Source organism: Neoarius graeffei, chromosome 18 (assembly GCF_027579695.1).
Source record: "Neoarius graeffei isolate fNeoGra1 chromosome 18, fNeoGra1.pri, whole genome shotgun sequence".
Lineage (NCBI taxonomy): Eukaryota > Metazoa > Chordata > Actinopteri > Siluriformes > Ariidae > Neoarius > Neoarius graeffei.
In genome coordinates this window covers 21,824,253-21,842,226 of record NC_083586.1, presented here as the reverse complement: position 1 = coordinate 21,842,226, position 17,974 = coordinate 21,824,253, and the positions used below count along the sequence as shown (strand labels likewise).

At 41.9% G+C, this 17,974-nt stretch overlaps 1 protein-coding gene across 2 annotated transcripts; it reads left to right on the top strand.

Annotated features, from left to right (window-relative positions):
• Window positions 1-1,245: 1,245 nt before the first annotated feature.
• Window positions 1,246-7,609, top strand: ptcd1 (pentatricopeptide repeat domain 1). Of its 2 annotated transcripts, XM_060898549.1 has the most exons (8): window positions 1,246-1,876; window positions 2,837-2,977; window positions 3,170-3,388; window positions 3,484-3,585; window positions 3,706-4,359; window positions 4,543-4,659; window positions 5,196-5,378; window positions 7,374-7,609. In XM_060898549.1, exons 1-8 carry the CDS (start codon window positions 1,526-1,528, stop codon window positions 7,560-7,562), a joined length of 1,956 nt encoding a protein of 651 aa, XP_060754532.1. In that variant the 5' UTR covers window positions 1,246-1,525; the 3' UTR covers window positions 7,563-7,609. The 2 variants fall into 2 exon arrangements, with proteins under 2 accessions (XP_060754532.1, XP_060754531.1); XM_060898548.1 differs by lacking the exon at window positions 1,246-1,876 and having other exon boundaries at window positions 1,883-2,977.
• The last annotated feature ends 10,365 nt before the right edge of the window (window positions 7,610-17,974 follow it).

Sequence of the window (17,974 nt, the reverse complement as noted above, 5' to 3'; positions counted from 1 at the left end):
CACCACAAACATCTGAATAGTACTGGTGATTGTTTGTGTATATCAATTTTTAGCAATGCTTTAAACATTTGGAGGATATTTGGGAAAATGTTCCAAAATTTAAAGGGGGCTAATAATTTTGAGTTCAACTGTAGTGTTTTCCTTTCTCCAAACATAACGCTTCTCATTTAAACCAAAAAGTTCTATTTAGGTCTCATCTGTCCACAAAACATTTTTCCCAATAGCCTTCTGGCTTGTCCACACGATCTTTTACAAACTGCAGATGAGCAGCAATGTTCTTTTTGGAGAGCAGTGGCTTTCTCCTTGCAACCCTGCCATGCACACCATTGTTGTTCAGTGTTCTCCTGATGGTGGACTCATGAACATTAACATTTGCCAATGTGAGAGAGGCCTTCAGTTGCTTAAAAGTTACCCTGGGGTCCTTTTTGACCTCGCTGACTATTACACGCCTTGCTCTTGGAGTGATCTTTGTTGGTCGACCACTCCTGGGGAGGGTAACAACGGTCTTGAATTTCCTCCATTTGTACACAATCTGTCTGACTGTGGATTGGTGGAGTCCAAACTCTTTAGAGATGGTTTTGTAACCTTTTCCAGCCTGATGAGCATCAACAACGCTTTTTCTGAGGTCCTCAGAAATCTCCTTTGTTCATGCCATGATATACTTCCACAAACACGTGTTGTGAAGATCAGACTTTGATAGATCCCTGTTCTTTAAATAAAACAGGGTGCCCACTCACACCTGATTGTCATCCCATTGATTGAAAACACCTGACTCTAATTTCACCTTCAAATTAACTGCTAATCCTAGAGGTTCACATACTTTTGCCATTCACAGATATGTAACATTGGATCATTTTTCTCAAGAAATAAATGACCAAGTATAATATTTGTGTCTCATTTGTTTAACTGGGTTCTCTTTATCTACTTTTAGGACTTGTGTGAAAATCTGATGTTGTTTTAGGTCATATTTATGCAGAAATATCGGAAATTCTAAAGGGTTCACAAACTTTTAAGCACCACTGTTTATGAAAGTTGAACTTCCAGCAGAGTCAACCTCCATATTCCCCGAGTTTGCTATCCGATATGACCCACTAAACTGAGAATTTGTTTTATTTACATTGAAGGTCCTTTGCTTCAGCTGTACAGCTGAGTGCAATAAAAAGGGCTCTTGTGAAAATCGTGACTCCTTACCGCTAGGTGGCAGCAGTGTGTGAATACAGTCAGTGAAGTGGTGCAAGAACAACAAAGCTACTACAGCAGCCATACTAGACGATTTGCAACCCTCAGATCCAGAGCATTTTAGAAACATTTTCCACCTAAAATGACATTTCACTACATTATGTCACGGTTTATAATCTTAACGTGTAATAGTAATTTTAATGTCTGGCTTTAATTATTGTTTAAAAGTAGAAATGTCTTTCCAGAAAGTCTGTGTATCGACTAGTCACGTCTGGTTTAACCGAGTTCCCTCAGTAATAACGGAAGCGCACGCGCGAGCCTCGCCTTTGTCAGGGTTGCTGTGGTGATGTTGCGCTGTGTGTTGAACTCTTTGCGAGCCGGAAGTGTTATTAATGTTAATGTCAGTAGCGCTCACACATGTTTCTGTAAAGCCGCATATTTCTGTCAAATCGCTGCGAGAAAGTTCGGGAATGTTCCGAACACAACCGGAGAAGAAGATGAGGTCCAGTTCGGGGATTATTCCAGAACCTTCTCCTCCAGGATGAGTTTCCGGAAGTCGTCCGCGGAGCAGCAGGACGCGAAACACACAGATACGGAAGTGGAACCGGATAACTTCCGGTCCAGACCCAAGCACCGGAAGCGTAACACACCGTACTGGTACTTACTGCAGTGCAAAAAGCTGCTCAAGAAAGATAAAGTGAGAGCTAAAGATTAAATATAAACATTAAGCTCCATTCTGTCTTTCTGAACTGAAATAATTTAATTGTCTCGAACCGAAGCACTGAAAGTAGTTCCGGCTCCAAGGCCAATCACGGGTTTATATTAGTGTGCTAACATGCGTATATTTTACTCTGACCCCCCTCCCCGTCCCTCTGTCTGTCTGTCTGTCTGGCTCGCTCTGTCTGTCTGGTTTGCTCTGTCTGGCTCGCTCTGTCTGTCTGTCTGTCGGTCTCTCTGTCTGGCTCACTCTGTCTGTCTGACTCACTCTGTCTGTCTGGCTCGCTCTGTCTGTCTGACTCACTCTGTCTGGCTCGCTCTGTCTGTCTGTCTGGCTCGCTCTGTCTGTCTGTCTGGCTCGCTCTGTCTGTCTGGCTTGCTCTGTCTGTCTGGCTCGCTCTGTCTGTCTGACTCACTCTGTCTGGCTCGCTCTGTCTGTCTGTCTGGCTCGCTCTGTCTGTCTGTCTGGCTCGCTCTGTCTGTCTCTTTGTCTGTCTCTTTGTCTGGCTCTCTTTGTCTGTCTGTCTCGCTCTGTCTGTCTGTCTCTTTGTCTGGCTCTCTCTTTGTCTGTCTGTCTCTTTGTCTGGCTCGCTCTGTCTGTCCGTCTCTCTGTCTGGCTCGCTCTGTCTGTCTGTCTCTTTGTCTGGCTGGCTGGCTCACTCTCTCTGTCTGGCTCGCTCTGTCTGTCTGTCTCTTTGTCTGGCTCTCTTTGTCTGGCTCTCTCTTTGTCTGGCTCTCTCTGTCTGTCTGTCTCTTTGTCTGGCTCGCTCTGTCTGTCCATCTCTCTGTCTGGCTCGCTCTGTCTGTCCGTCTCTTTGTCTGGCTGGCTGGCTCACTCTCTCTGTCTGGCTCACTCTGTCTGTCTCTCTCACTGTCTCTTTCTCCCCCCTCTCTGTGTCTATCTGCCTCTTTCTCTGTCTCTCTCACCCCCACCCCACAGTTAGCCGAGGCATTGGCATTGTTTGAGGTTGAGATGCTGAAAGCAGAGCGTCTGCAGCCGGAGGAGTTTAACTACACTGTGCTGATTGGGGGATGTGGACGTGCCGGATACATAAAAAAAGCCTTTAAACTTTACAATGATGTGAGAATACACACACACACACACACACACACACACAATGTCCATGAGCTACCTGATTGCCTGAAGTGTTACAGTCAGTTATTTCACTGATGATATGAATAATGAGCTGTGATGATGTGCAATCAGCTTAGCTGTGTAAAATCCAAACTCTATTTATTTATTTATTTATTTATTTATTTTCTTCCCCCTCAGATGAAGAAGCGAGGTTTGGAGCCATCGGCCGCCGCCTACACGGCTCTGTTCAACGCCTGTGCCCAGTCTCCGTGGAAACAGTCAGGTCTGGAGCAGGCGCTGAAGCTGCGTCAGGAACTGCGCAGGAAGAACATCCCTCTCAACGCCATTACCCATCATGCTCTGCTCAAAACGGTGGCGCGGGCCGGAGACCTGAAGGCTTGTTTTCAAGTGCTGCGGGTAACGATTAGCAGATTTAGTCCTGTCGTATCTTTTTGTGTGTTTGCTTAAAAGTTAGAAAACATCTGGATGAGCAGTGTATTCTGTGTGTGTAGGAGATGCTACAAAGTGGGCAGGCCATTACACAAGAGACATTTCATTACTTGCTGATGTGCTGCGTGGAGGACAAAGAGCAGGGCTTCAGACTGGCACTACAGGTACACGCACAATGTTCTTTGTCTGTCTGTCTGTCTGTCTTCTCTCTATTGATGTCTAGCTTTGTGGTTCTTCCTGCCGTTAATTTAATCAAAGCTAATTAATGCGGTTTTATCCTGCAGGTCTGGCACCAGATGCTTAGTGCTGGTATAAAACCAGACGTCCAGAACTATAACATCCTCCTGCGCGTGGCAAGGGACTGTGGGATCGGCGATCCTGCCTTGGCTTCTAAATTACTCCTGAGGAGACAGGAGGAGTCCGTGTCAAAACTCACAGCTCAGAGGAGAGGCCAGAGGTCACGGCTGAGAGAGGGGGCGTGTCACCCGGAGCCTTTAGACGTGGATGTGTTCGAGAGGCACGTGCTCACCGACATGGCGTCGGCTCCCGCACAGCTGACTCTTGACTTGGACTCGAAACAAACTCAGCTGATTCCTGCTTCCTCGTCATCCTATCTGGCAACGTCGCCATCGGTCCCAAACCTGCTGGACCCGAGCACCTGTCACTCACACGTGGTCGCCTTGGCAACAGCGAGCACCGCGTCCAATAGGCTGGCGCTGATCGGAGGCCTCGACGGGTTTCTGGATAAAATGTCCAGCGACGGATTGAAACCCAGCATCAAGACTCTCACGCTGTTGGCTGACGTCACGGAGCCCAGCAGCCAATCAGTGCGCAGCCTGATCGATGTGGCCAATCAGGGCGGAGTCAAGCTGGACGTGGGTTTCTTTAATACGCTGATCAGGAGAGCTGCTAAAGCAGGAGACGTGGAGGGAGTGAAGGTCAGGCGTTTTTCATTTGAGTTTCTCAAACTGTACATGAACAACATATTAATGAAACATGAATTAATGAGAAAAAAAAGCTCGGTCGGTCAGAGATGCAGAATATTTTGAAAGCTTAAAGAGTAAATGTTCAGTGTAAATATCATCATGCAGTTTGTAATTACTTTTCGGCCTCGGTTTCAGGCCGTGAAGGCGCTGATGCTGGACAGGAAGTTGCGTGTAAACGCTCAGACGTTCTGCAGCATGGCTCTGGCCTGTCGCACGCCGAACGACGGACTCCAGCTCCTCACAGACATGGAGGTCTGAACACCTGACATCAGCTTTAATTATCTAAAGATAATTCTGACAAACCACATCGTGTGCTCTAGAAGTCCAGGCAGCTTTCATGAAAAAGAAGAAAATTCACAAATATAAAGCATCGCACTTTCATATGTAGGTGTGCAACCTCAGATAGACGGTATCACCCGGGGAAAAGACTTCCTGAGGAGCGAAAAATAATGTAATAAAATGAAAAAAAAATTGCATTTACTGGAGGTATTTCATAGGGTTTCAGTCAATTTGTGAAAGCTGAATGCTATTTTTGTTAGAACAAAGAAAAATAATCTCTTCTGTTTTCAGAATGCAACATTTCCCCTTTTTTTTTTTAAATGTAAACTACAAAAAAAAGTTGTCATTGCTGTTTTTTTTTTTTAAATAAAGGGTGCCAATAATTCTTGACAGACTTGTATGGGAAGTACATTACGTTAAGGGATTTTTAAATGTCTGTGACATGAGATCATGTTAGATTATAACATTATAAATAAATTAGTAATGCAGTGAATGTTTTTTTTTGACAGACGTGCGGTGTGGCAGCGAACGCTCACGTGTTCAGCGCTCTGATTGGTCAGGCCACGCGGCGTCTGGACTACGTGTGGCTGCACGAGCTCCTGCACCAAATGCACCGGATGCGGGTTTCACCCAACGATGTCGTCATCAAGCAGCTGGAGTTCGCAGCACAGTATCCGCCCTGCTACGACCAGGTCAGTTCCACTCATGGCACTGATTTGCATATGCAAATTCCAACCAGAGTTTTATTTTATTCTATTTAAGATGTGATTAATTTTCCTCGTCATTTGATTTTCTTTCAGCGTTTTGTTTCTGTTTTCACAATCTCAGACAAAAACGCATCAAACTGCTCTCGACGGAAATTTTTTTCTCCCCCTCTTTTTATTCTGTCTCCATCTTTCTCCAGATCTTCCTCTTACAGTGCCTTGCAAAAGTATTCATACCCCTTGAACTTTTTCACGTTTTTCCACCTTACAACCACGAGCTTAAAAGTTTTTTTTATTGAGATTTTATGTGATAGACCAACACAGAGTAGCACATAATTGTGAAGTGAAACAAAAATGATAAATGGTCTTCAACATTTTAAACAAAAATTTGAAAAATGTGGTGTGCATTAGTATTCAGCCCCCTGTACTCTGATACCTCTAAATACAATCCAGTGCAATCAATTGCCTTCAGAAGTCATCTAATTAGTTAATAGAGTCCTACTGTGTGTAATTTACTCTCAGCATAAATACACTTGTTCTGTGAAGGCCTCAGTGGTTTGTTAGAGAGCACTGAAGAACAAACAGCATCATGAAGACCAAAGAACTCACCAGACAGGTCAGGGATAAAGTTCTGGAGAAGTTTAAAGCAGGGTTAGGTTATAAAAAATATCCCAAGCTCTGAACATCTCAAGAAGCACTGTTCAATCCATCATTCAAAAACGGAAAAAGTATGGCACAACTGCAAACCTACCAAGACATGGCCATCCACCTAAACTGACAGAGCGAGCAAGGAGAGCACTGGTCAGAGAAGCAGCCAAGAGGCCCATGATCACACTGGAGGAGCTGCAGAAATCCACAGCTCAGGTGGGAGAATCTGTGCACAGGACAACTATAAGTCGTACACTCCACAAATCTGGCCTTTTTGGAAGAGTGGCAAGAAGAAAGCCATTGTTGAAAGACAGGCATAAGAAGCCATGTAGGGGACACAGCAAACATGTGGAAGAAGGTGCTTTGGTCAGATGAGACCAAAGTTGAACTTTTTGGCCTAAATGCAGAGCGCTGTGTGTGGCGGAAAACTAACACTGCTCATCACCCTGCACACACCATCCCCACTGTGAAACATGGTGGTGGCAGCATCATGCTATGGGGATGCTTTTCTTCAGCAGGGACAGGGAAGCTGGTCAGAGTTGATGGGAAGATGGATGGAGCTAAATACAGGGCAATCCTGGAAGAAAACCTGTTGGAGGCTGCAAAAGACTTGAGACTGGGAAGGAGCTTCACCTTCCAGCAAGACAATGACCCTAAACATACAGCCAGAGCTACAATGGAATGGTTTAGATCAAAGAATATTCATGTGTTAGAATGGCCCAGTCAAAGTCCAGACCTAAATCCCATTGAGCATCTGTGGCAAGACTTGAAAATTGCTGTTCACAGACGCTCTCCATCCAATCTGGCTGAGCTTGAGCTATTTTGCAAAGAAGAATGGGCAAAAATTTCAGTGTCTAGATGTGCAAAGCTGGTAGAGACATACCACAAAAGATGGCTCTACAAAGTATTGACGCAGGGGGGCTGAATACTAATGCACATCACATTTTTCAGACCATTTATCATTTTCGTTTCACTTCACAATTATGTGCTACTCTGTGTTGGTCTATCACATAAAATCTCAATAAAAAAACTTTTAAGCTCGTGGTTGTAAGGTGGAAAAATGTGGAAAAAGTTCAAGGGGTATGAATACTTTTGCAAGGCACTGTATTTCTGTTGCGTGCTGTATTCTTTGCTGAATTTATCTGCACCAATTAAGTTGTGTTTAGTAATTAGATGAACATGCTCGCAAAATGGGGAAAAAAGGGGGCGGGGAATATGTCCATGACATGTAAATCAGGGGGAGGGATCTTGACCACTTGTCAAGGGTCAAATATGACATCGAGGGGAACTGATCCTGTTTATTCATTCTCTCTCTCTTTGTAAATTTCTTCCTAGTACAAGTCGAAGAACACATACTTGGAAAAGATCGACGGTTTTCGCGGCTTCTATAAGCAGTGGCTGGAGTTTATGCCTGCACAGGAGACACCACACCCGTGGGAGAAATATCACCAGCCTCAGACTGAGATCGAGGAAGATGGAGTCGAGTCGGTTCACGGGAGCAACAAACCCAGTCAATTGAGCTGATTTACTAAAAATGTAAAAAAATAAATAAAAGTATTTTGTCTTCACAACATATGACTCAACTGCTGAGTGATTTAATTATGTAGAGGTGTGTGTGTGTGAGAGAGAAGAGCAAAACACTCTTATTCCTTAAAGCTAGACTGCCTTTCAGCTTTTTCAACTGTAGGCCATAAAAAGAATTTTCCCCAGCACCTAATTATTTTTGTTTAGTGGACAGAAAGCTACTGAATTTGAATCACAGACTTCTAATTTTATGCGTGTTTTTTTTTTCTTTTTTTAAATAGAACAGTTAATGAATTTAGAGCCACATGGCCCTAAATTCTCCGCTATTTTTTCCTCAGGCATGCTATTTGGTCGCGGATAAATTTAGAAAATTTTGTGAAATGCCGAAATACTAAAAAAAAAAAAAAATCGGTAGAGGTGTTGACTTGTGGTAAATGTGCAAACGTAGTATTTGCTAGTCTGGCTAACGCAACTTCAAAGCTCTGCGAGCATTTGGTCTGGCATAGATATTAAGCCCAACCGTTTCCCAAAGCGCGTGGTTGACCCGCCTCCCTGAAATGCCTCAGTTTGCTACTGGTCGAAGCCAGAAAAGGCTGTGATGAAGCTTAAACCAATCACATCACTCTTTCCTCTGACGTATGCGACGCGACGGAAACTGCTTGAGTAACAGGAAGAAGATAAATACCTCCAGGGCTGCTCTTTGCTCCGTTTTCAATGAGAACTTCCCGTTGAATGCTTTCAATACAGCATCTACCGCTGTGTCAAAGGCTTGCCGCTGCTCCACGTTCGTAATGTTTCTAGTGAATGAAGCGCTTCCGGCATAGATTCTGTAAACAATCTATGGCTTCCGGTCGCAGTTCTACTACGTCACTGCCTTGAACACGCCTCTACCCAGGGCCGTTGGAGATGCTCAAAGTTGATTGGCTCCCGATTTTTCGGGAGCTTGGAAGAGCTGGAGATAGCTTGCCTTGCCAGACTAAGCTCGCAACAGGTCCTCGTGTTGCGTCACACTTAGGATGGGCGGGCCCAGGCTAAGTATTTGCTATGTTGCATCTGATTCCATGTCCCGTTCCGTGTTTTACGGACTGACCTTGACTCCGATTATGCGTGTGTAACGAGGTTTGTGACTGGAAGAAAATGTGTCAAGCGTTCGTAATGTAGCCAATCGGCAACGTGAACATATTGTAGCTCGTTCTTGCTTGTTTACAACGTGCATTCCGAAGTTAGAAAGCGAATATTTTGAACAATGGCAAAAATTATTGATCGAAAAGAAGAAAACCGAGCAAGGGAAGTTGATAGTGGGTGCAGAGTGAAATGGAATTGGGAATGGTGTTCAAAACCGTTAAGAGTCGTTCATAACGATAAAGAAATAGACACCACTGCTGGCGAATATTACCGGAAAGTTGACATTGCTGGTAAATGCAGGCGCGTCTTGTGTGATTTATGCTGATCGTGGTTGCGTTGCCCTGGTCGACCACATCAAAACAAAAGGATGCGCATGGAAACTGTATGAAAAGCGGTCAAATCATCAACTGCCGAGTAATTTTTTCACTCATCGCTGGGAAGATGCACAAAAACAAGATTTGACACATGGCATTAGCCCTGTTTACTTACAGGCCTCGGGAAAGCCTGCAGCTACACAGTCTCAGCGTCTGACACCATTTGTGGACAGGAAAGCACACATTGAGGCAAGAAACCACTTTTTGCCGAAGTTTTTGGCACTTTCCTCTTAACTGTCAAACAATGCAAAGAATATAATCTATCCTAATTATAGAGAAAAGTTTCAAATTCAGAATGAAATGCTACTGATTTGACATTTAGATCTAGTTTTGAGTTACTTACAATCAGGGCCGTTGACAGCTTTGGCTGGGCCCGGGACAAAATAATCTGAGTGCCCCCCCCCCCACACACACACACACACGCACACGCACATCGCCACACAGCAACCACCCACACCCAACCCCTCTTTTCACAGTCTCCATTCACTCCAACCTTTAAATAACAGGTATTCCAAGCCCATTATAACAGTCAACCATTTTATTTCAACATTTCAACATATTTACAGTTTGAACATTTCCTTAGTCTGCAACTATTCAGGTGCGAAATGCAATGCGCCGGACTTTTACTGTGGCAAAGTCGTCAATAAGGTCATTGAAGTGCAGCTTCTTTGCAAGTTCGCGCTCTATAGAGAGCATAGCCAGCCCACTGAGCCTCTCCTGTGACATGTTTGAGCGCAGGTAGTTGATAAACCAAAATGATTGTTTACGGGATGGAACTGGGCCTCAATGAGAACGGAGTTATGGCTTTCCCAAAATCTGAACATAGAAGCATCACCACTAGTGATGTGTACAGTGAATTTTTCAGTGTATTTTTTTGTCTTGTTTTTCATAAACGTCCTTTCCGTACTCGATTTAGAATGTTACAAAAAAATTGACACCCTCCCAACCACGTAACATTAGCCTATCTGACCTGGGGGCTGACACGTTTATTACGGATAAACCAAAAGGATTACAACGTTCCCTGGATATAGAACTGAACCGAGAAGATTTCAAAATCTTAACGTGTAAGCAACAACAATAAAACAGAGGTTGTTTTATTCATTTAGGGCTTATTAGGCTACTTTCCTTAATTGCGCTTTTCATACAGGCCTATCATTTTTCACTTGAGCAAGGGAATTGTTTGAAGAGTATCCAGTCTAAGCGAAAGTTTAATGTTTTGCAACAGACTAACCTCAAAACACCCCCATTTATAGCCCATTCGTGACATTAAACTCTATCTAACTGGCAATTTCTCATGCCGTCGTATCTACACGGGATGATTTCCAACAAAATAAGGTTTAATTAACAAGAGGCAGCGTTCCACGGGCTTTCAGCTAACCAGAGTCCAGCTCAGCGCAGCTCAGCAAGCGTGCCTAAAACATTTGGATATGATTGCGGGCCAATGTGCTATTCTTTGCTTCATTGAGATATATGCAGCACAGTGTTATTAAACCGATATGTTTATGAAATAATTCAATGCCCTGTGCATTTCAGTGTTCACTCAGTGTACCCTGCTATCCCCTACTTTATGCTGGGGTTACATTACGGGGCTGGAAAAAAGTTATCTGTCTTACCTGGCTCAGCTGCATCATCTGAATCTTTTCTAAAATATCTATGCAGTGAGCCCCTGAGGCTCTTGGCTTCTTCATCTCTTTTTCTCTTTTCTTTTCTTTTCTTTGCTCCATTTTGAAATGAAACAGAATGATTAATGGCATCTTCATGAGGGACCAGTTCTGGGCCCCCCCTCATGCCTGGGCCCGGGACAAAATACCCGGTTGTCCCCCCCTGTCGATGGCCCTGCTTACAATTGCAAAATCATGAAAATATCTCATCATCTCTAGCCGCTTTATCCTGTTCTACAGGGTCGCAGGCAAGCTGGAGCCTATCCCAGCTGACTACGGGTGAAAGGCGGGGTACACCCTGGACAAGTCGCCAGGTCATCACAGGGCTGACACATAGACACAGACAACCATTCACACTCACATTCACACCTACGCTCAATTTAGAGTCACCAGTTAACCTAACCTGCATGTCTTTGGACTGTGGGGGAAACCGGAGCACCCGGAGGAAACCCATGCGGACACGGGGAGAACATGCAAACTCCACACAGAAAGGCCCTTGTAAGCCACTGAGCTCGAACCCGGACCTTCTCGCCGTGAGGCGACAGCGCTAACCACTACACCACCTTCACTAAACTCAATATTCTTATTTTTCAGACTCACACCCATCTGAATATTTTGGAAGGAAAAGAAATCTATTGGAAGATTTCCAATTGTGAAGGAATTTCCATAAGTTCTGAACTGCATCACAAGCATAAAACAGGTGTTCTGTCGTTTCTATGTTTGCGGTACAAATATAGCAATTTTCTCCTTCTAATTGAAATATTTTATATGGAGGAATATATATCGCTAACTGTTTTAAAATGTATTTCTTTATATTTGGGGGGGATTGGAAATTTTAAGAAATTTGTTCTGATAGTTGAAATTTTAGATTTGTCATAATTTTGAAGACTAAGTGTGCTGCTTGTTATACCTGGAAACAGAGTGTTAACTAAATATTTTCTCAAAAACTTAATCTTGCACTTTTCATTCCCAAGTCCACATCATCCATTTTAATACTGCGTCATCTCGGTGCTCCAGGTTTTATGTAGAGCTCAGTGTAACACTGCCCTACTTCCACATAATTACAAGACTTATGTCTAATTATTGATACATAATTTCTTTTAAAAACAAAACAAAACCCTCCAATCAATGTACAACTTGTGGTGTAAAACAAAATGTCAAACATCTGCTTCTAGACTATCAAATATCCAAATTTTCATGAAAAAATTATTCAAAAAATGAGAAATAAACAATTAGAAATTAATATTAAAAAGTTACTTTGGCATAAAGAATTTTATAATGACATTTATAAGTTTATTTTTGAAAAAGAAATAAAAATTAAATTTTCAGTTCCGGGCGGCACGGTGGTGTAGTGGTTAGCGCTGTCGCCTCACAGCAAGAAGGTCCGGGTTCGAGCCCCGGATTCTTCATTGTATGATATACCTATCCAAAATGAGATCAAATATCTAGGAATTTGGATAACTAAATGTGCAGACGTCAGTGAAAAAAAGAATATTCAAAATACTTTTGATAAATGCAAAAAAAAACTTTAAATAATTGGCTGCAAAGGGATTTAACACTGTTTGGTAGAACAATATTAACCAAGGTTGAATCATTATCTAGATTAATCTATCCAGCATACTCCCTAGCTATCCCATCAAGGATTGTAAAAGAAATGAATACAACCCCGATTCCAAAAAAGTTGGGACAAAGTACAAATTGTAAATAAAAACGGAATGCAATGATGTGGAAGTTTCAAAATTCCATATTTTATTCAGAATAGAACATAGATGACATATCAAATGTTTAAACTGAGAAAATGTATCATTTAAAGAGAAAAATTAGGTGATTTTAAATTTCATGACAACAACACATCTCAAAAAAGTTGGGACAAGGCCATGTTTACCACTGTGAGACATCCCCTTTTCTCTTTACAACAGTCTGTAAACGTCTGGGGACTGAGGAGACAAGTTGCTCAAGTTTAGGGATAGGAATGTTAACCCATTCTTGTCTAATGTAGGATTCTAGTTGCTCAACTGTCTTAGGTCTTTTTTGTCGTATCTTCCGTTTTATGATGCGCCAAATGTTTTCTATGGGTGAAAGATCTGGACTGCAGGCTGGCCAGTTCAGTACCCGGACCCTTCTTCTACGCAGCCATGATGCTGTAATTGATGCAGTATGTGGTTTGGCATTGTCATGTTGGAAAATGCAAGGTCTTCCCTGAAAGAGACGTCGTCTGGATGGGAGCATATGTTGCTCTAGAACCTGGATATACCTTTCAGCATTGATGGTGTCTTTCCAGATGTGTAAGCTGCCCATGCCACACGCACTAATGCAACCCCATACCATCAGAGATGCAGGCTTCTGAACTGAGCGCTGATAACAACTTGGGTCGTCCTTCTCCTCTTTAGTCCGAATGACACGGCGTCCCTGATTTCCATAAAGAACTTCAAATTTTGATTCGTCTGACCACAGAACAGTTTTCCACTTTTCCACAGTCCATTTTAAATGAGCCTTGGCACAGAGAAGACGTCTGCGCTTCTGGATCGTGTTTAGATACGGCTTCTTCTTTGAACTATAGAGTTTTAGCTGGCAACGGCGGATGGCACGGTGAATTGTGTTCACAGATAATGTTCTCTGGAAATATTCCTGAGCCCATTTTGTGATTTCCAATACAGAAGCATGCCTGTATGTGATGCAGTGCCGTCTAAGGGCCCGAAGATCACGGGCACCCAGTATGGTTTTCTGGCCTTGACCCTTACGCACAGAGATTCTTCCAGATTCTCTGAATCTTTTGATGATATTATGCACTGTAGATGATGATATGTTCAAACTCTTTGCAATTTTACACTGTCGAACTCCTTTCTGATATTGCTCCACTATTTGTCGGCGCAGAATTAGGGGGATTGGTGATCCTCTTCCCATCTTTACTTCTGAGAGCCGCTGCCACTCCAAGATGCTCTTTTTATACCCAGTCATGTTAATGACCTATTGCCAATTGACCTAATGAGTTGCAATTTGGTCCTCCAGCTGTTCCTTTTTTGTACCTTTAACTTTTCCAGCCTCTTATTGCCCCTGTCCCAACTTTTTTGAGATGTGTTGCTGTCATGAAATTTCAAATGAGCCAATATTTGGCATGAAATTTCAAAATGTCTCACTTTCGACATTTGATATGTTGTCTATGTTCTATTGTGAATACAATATCAGTTTTTGAGATTTGTAAATTATTGCATTTCGTTTTTATTTACAATTTGTACTTTGTCCCAACTTTTTTGGAATCGGGGTTGTAGAACACATTTTAATTTCATATGGAAAAATAAACATCACAACATCAGAAATGGAGATTTGATAAAGTATTATGAGGATGGTGGCATAAAAGCAATTGACTTTGAAATTTTGAATGGAATGTTAAAGGTCAAATGGATCCGTTCCTTCTTAAGAAATGATGATATGGTTCTCGTTGCCTTCTCTTGTTTTCAACAAAGTTGGAGGTATTGAGTTTTTATTAGTATGTGATTTTGAAATATCCAAACTGCCCATAAAACTTTCTCAATTTCACCAACAGGCTCTGTTATATTGGAAAATGATGTTCAAACATAATTTCAGCCCCCATAATGTGCCATTGTGGAATAATAGGGTGATATTGAGTCAGAGGAGGTCTATGTTTATGGAAGACTGGATGGCAAAACAAATTTGGTCTGTTATGCATATTTTGGATGGAAATGGAAACATGCTTGAGCTAAATGATTTTAATGCTAAATATAGTATGAGTTGCTCCAGTGAGACCTATAGGAAAGTCACACAGAATATCCCAAGAGCCTTTATCCATTTGATTAAGAATAATATTTGGAACATACCAACTCCAAATTTACACAAAGTAAAGATAGATGTTCTGGATTTAGTAAACGAAAAATGTAACAATAAATTTTTAAGGCAGTACTTAGTAAACACTTTATATCCAGGTATAACAAAAAGCTCACTCATTCTGAAAGATTATAACAATTCTGATATATTATCTATTCGAACAAGATACTTAAAATTCCCAATTTCCCCAAAATGTAAAAAAGTTCATTTTAAAACTATAAATAACATTTATCCCTCAAATGAATTTAAAAAAAGATTTAAATTTGATGTAGAAAACTGTTATATTTGTAAAACAGATATGGAAACGACAGAGCACCTGTTTTACAAATGTGAAATTGTCCAAAGTTTGTGGAAATCTCTCCATGATTTAATATCGTCCAGCTCCAGAAATATTGACTCCGGGTCCTTTCAAAATATTCAAATGGGAGTAATCCTTAAAGATAAGAAAACTGAGTTTTTGGTGAATAATCTCATTATTTTTACAAAATATTACATACACAAGTGTCGATATGCCAAATCCCCCCTTCATGGCCTGCTCTTAAGAATGAACTGTCCTTGTTACAAAAATGTCTGAAATATATAAACAATCCCCATCCAAATATACTGTACACATTCATAGCAGAAGTTAAAGTGCCATTCCACCATTGGATGTATTCTTTGGCATGAAATACAATATATTTTATGACAACATGACTAGATAGAGAAATCTTTTAGCTTCATAATGATATATCAAACATAATTTTTTGACAACGACAAGTATATTAATTTTGCGACCAAAGTCATCTACCCTTTTAATTTCCGCGCATGATGTCATCGGCAGGTTCCCCTTCTTGTGTACCACGTGACGTGGCACATATTATCAGCAATGGCGGATAGAACGTGATAAAAATAATACCAATAAATCTAGCTAATACCAATAAATCTAGCTAACTGAAAGATTAACTCAATTTTTCACAATTTTTTTGGCCCCCATATACAAGGAGAAATGACTCTCTCACTTTGGGGGTTTCCTGGTCTAAAAATAGACCGACACGTGGTACACAAGAAGGGGAACCTGCCGATGACATCACGTTTCACTACCGCGCGGAAATTAAAAGGGTAGGTGACTTTGGTTGCAAAATTAATATACTTGTCGTTGTCAAAAAATTATGTTTGATATATCATTTTGAAGCTAAAAGATTTCTTTGTCTAGTCATGTTGTCATAAAATATATTGTATTTTATGCCAAAGAATACATCCAATGGTGGAATGGCACTTTAACCTTTCATAACCCCCCCTTTTTTTTGTTGTTTTTTCCATTTTACACACACACACACACACACACACACACACACACATATATATATATATATACACTGCTCACAAAAATTAAAGGAGCACTTTAAAGAAACACATTAGATACATCAGATCTCAATATGAAGTTGGATATCTATACAAATATCGACAGGGCAATGTCTTAGGAACAAAAGGATGCAAAGTCTTTTAATGGAAATAAAAGTTTTCAGCCTACAGAGGGCTCAATTGTGTAGACACCCTAAAATCAGAGTGAAATGAAGATGTGGCAGGCTAGTCCATTTTTTCAAAAACTTAATTTCTGCAACTCAAAATGCTTTTCAGTATCTTGTGTGGCCCCCACGAGTTTGTATGCATGCTTGACAACGTCGCGGCATGCTCCTAATGAGACGACGGATGGTGTCTTGTGGCATTTCCTCCCAGATCTGTGTGAGGGCATCCCTGAGCTGTTCTACAGTCTGAGGAGCAACTTGGCGGCGCCTAATGGACCGAAACATAATGTCCCACACATGTTCTATTGGGTTTAAGTCAGGGGATCGTGAAGGCCATTCAATTGTTTCAATTCCTTCATCCTCCAGGTACTGCCTGCATACTCTTGCCACATGAGGCCGTGCATTGTCGTGCATTAGGAGGAAACCAGGACCTACTGCACCAGCGTAGGGTCTGACAATGGGTTGAAGGATTTCATCTCGATACCTTATGGCAGTCAGAGAACCATTTCCTAGGCAGTAGAGGTCTGTGCGTCCCTCCATGGATATGCCCCCACAGACTATCACTGACCCACCACCAAACCTGTCATGTTGAACGACGTTGCAGGCAGCATAACGTTCTCCTTGTCTTCTCCAGACTCTTTCAGGTCTATCACAGGTGCCCAGGGTGAACCTGCTCTCGTCTGTGAAAAGTACAGGGCGCCAGTGGCGGACTTGCCAATTCTGGTGTTCTTCAGCAAATGCCAGTCGAGCTCCACGGTGCTGGGCAGTGAGCACAGGGCCCACTACAGGACGTCGGGCCCTCAGGCCACCTTCATGAAGTCTGTTCCTGATTGTTTGGGTAGAGACATTCACACCAGTGGCCCTCTGGAGGTCATTCTGTAGGGCACGAGCAGTGCTCAGCCTGTTCCGCCTTGCACAAAGGAGCAGGTATCGGTCTTGCTGATGGCTTGAGGACCTTCTACGGCCCTGTCCAGCTCTCCGAGAATAACCACCAGTCTCCTGAAATCTCCTCCATGTTCTGGAGATTGTGCTGGGAGACACATTAAACCTTCTTGCTGCAGCACGTGTGGATGTGCCATCCTGGAGAAGTTGGACAACCTGTGCAACTTCTGTAGGGTTAAGGAATCGCCTCATACTGCCAGTAGAGATAATTACTCAAGCCAAAACCAGCACGAGTGAAAAATCAGCCAAAAAAGATCAAGAGGGAGAAACTTGAAATGACCTCCACATGTAAAACCAGTCCTGTTTTGAGGGTTTTCTGATTGTTGCCACTGTGGTGCACCTGTTGTTAATTCCATGAACACCAATACAGCTGAAAGTGATTAACGATGCCCTCAGCTGCTTAACCAACCAGAAAATTATCAGACAGGTTTAACTGATTTCATGCCAGGCCCAATAAAAAAAGTGTTCCTTTAATTTTTGTGAGCAGTGTATATATATATTTGATATATTTTCTTTTCAGATTATATTTTCAGAGGAGGTGTGATTTTATGTTGTAATATAAAATAATTCTGTTTATGTTTGAATGTAATAAAAAAAAAAGAAGCTCAAGCTAGTTTACTTCCTGTTTTACACTTGTGACGTAACTTCCGGTCGGAACTTCTTTCTTTTTTTTTCAGTAAATCGCCAAGTTTGAAGCGTGGGCTGTTTATAAAGTTAGTTTACTTTGTTACGTCTAAAAAAACAACAACTTTTAATCAGTGTGTTTTGTTTTATTTCCGTGTTTGTTTGTCAAAAAATGATAAACAATTAGAAATTATTATTAAAAATTTACTTTGAGATAAAGAATTTTATGATGACATTTATAAGTTTATTACTGAAAAAGAAATAAAAAAAAATTTCAGTCCCAATTCTGACAGGACGCCAAATCACTTCGAGTGGGCGGGGCCCTGAAAGGAGCTCAA

What these genes read in the sequence shown, in the direction of transcription:
- ptcd1 (XM_060898548.1), top strand. Translation starts at nt 2,015, where the DNA reads ATGCGTATATTTTACTCTGACCCCCCTCCCCGTCCCTCTGTCTGTCTG. An exon ending in GCTTCAGACTGGCACTACAG is followed by an intron (nt 3,586 to 3,705) that starts GTACACGCACAA and finishes TTTATCCTGCAG; the next exon opens with GTCTGGCACCAGATGCTTAG. An exon ending in ATCCGCCCTGCTACGACCAG is followed by an intron (nt 5,379 to 7,373) that starts GTCAGTTCCACT and finishes ATTTCTTCCTAG; the next exon opens with TACAAGTCGAAGAACACATA.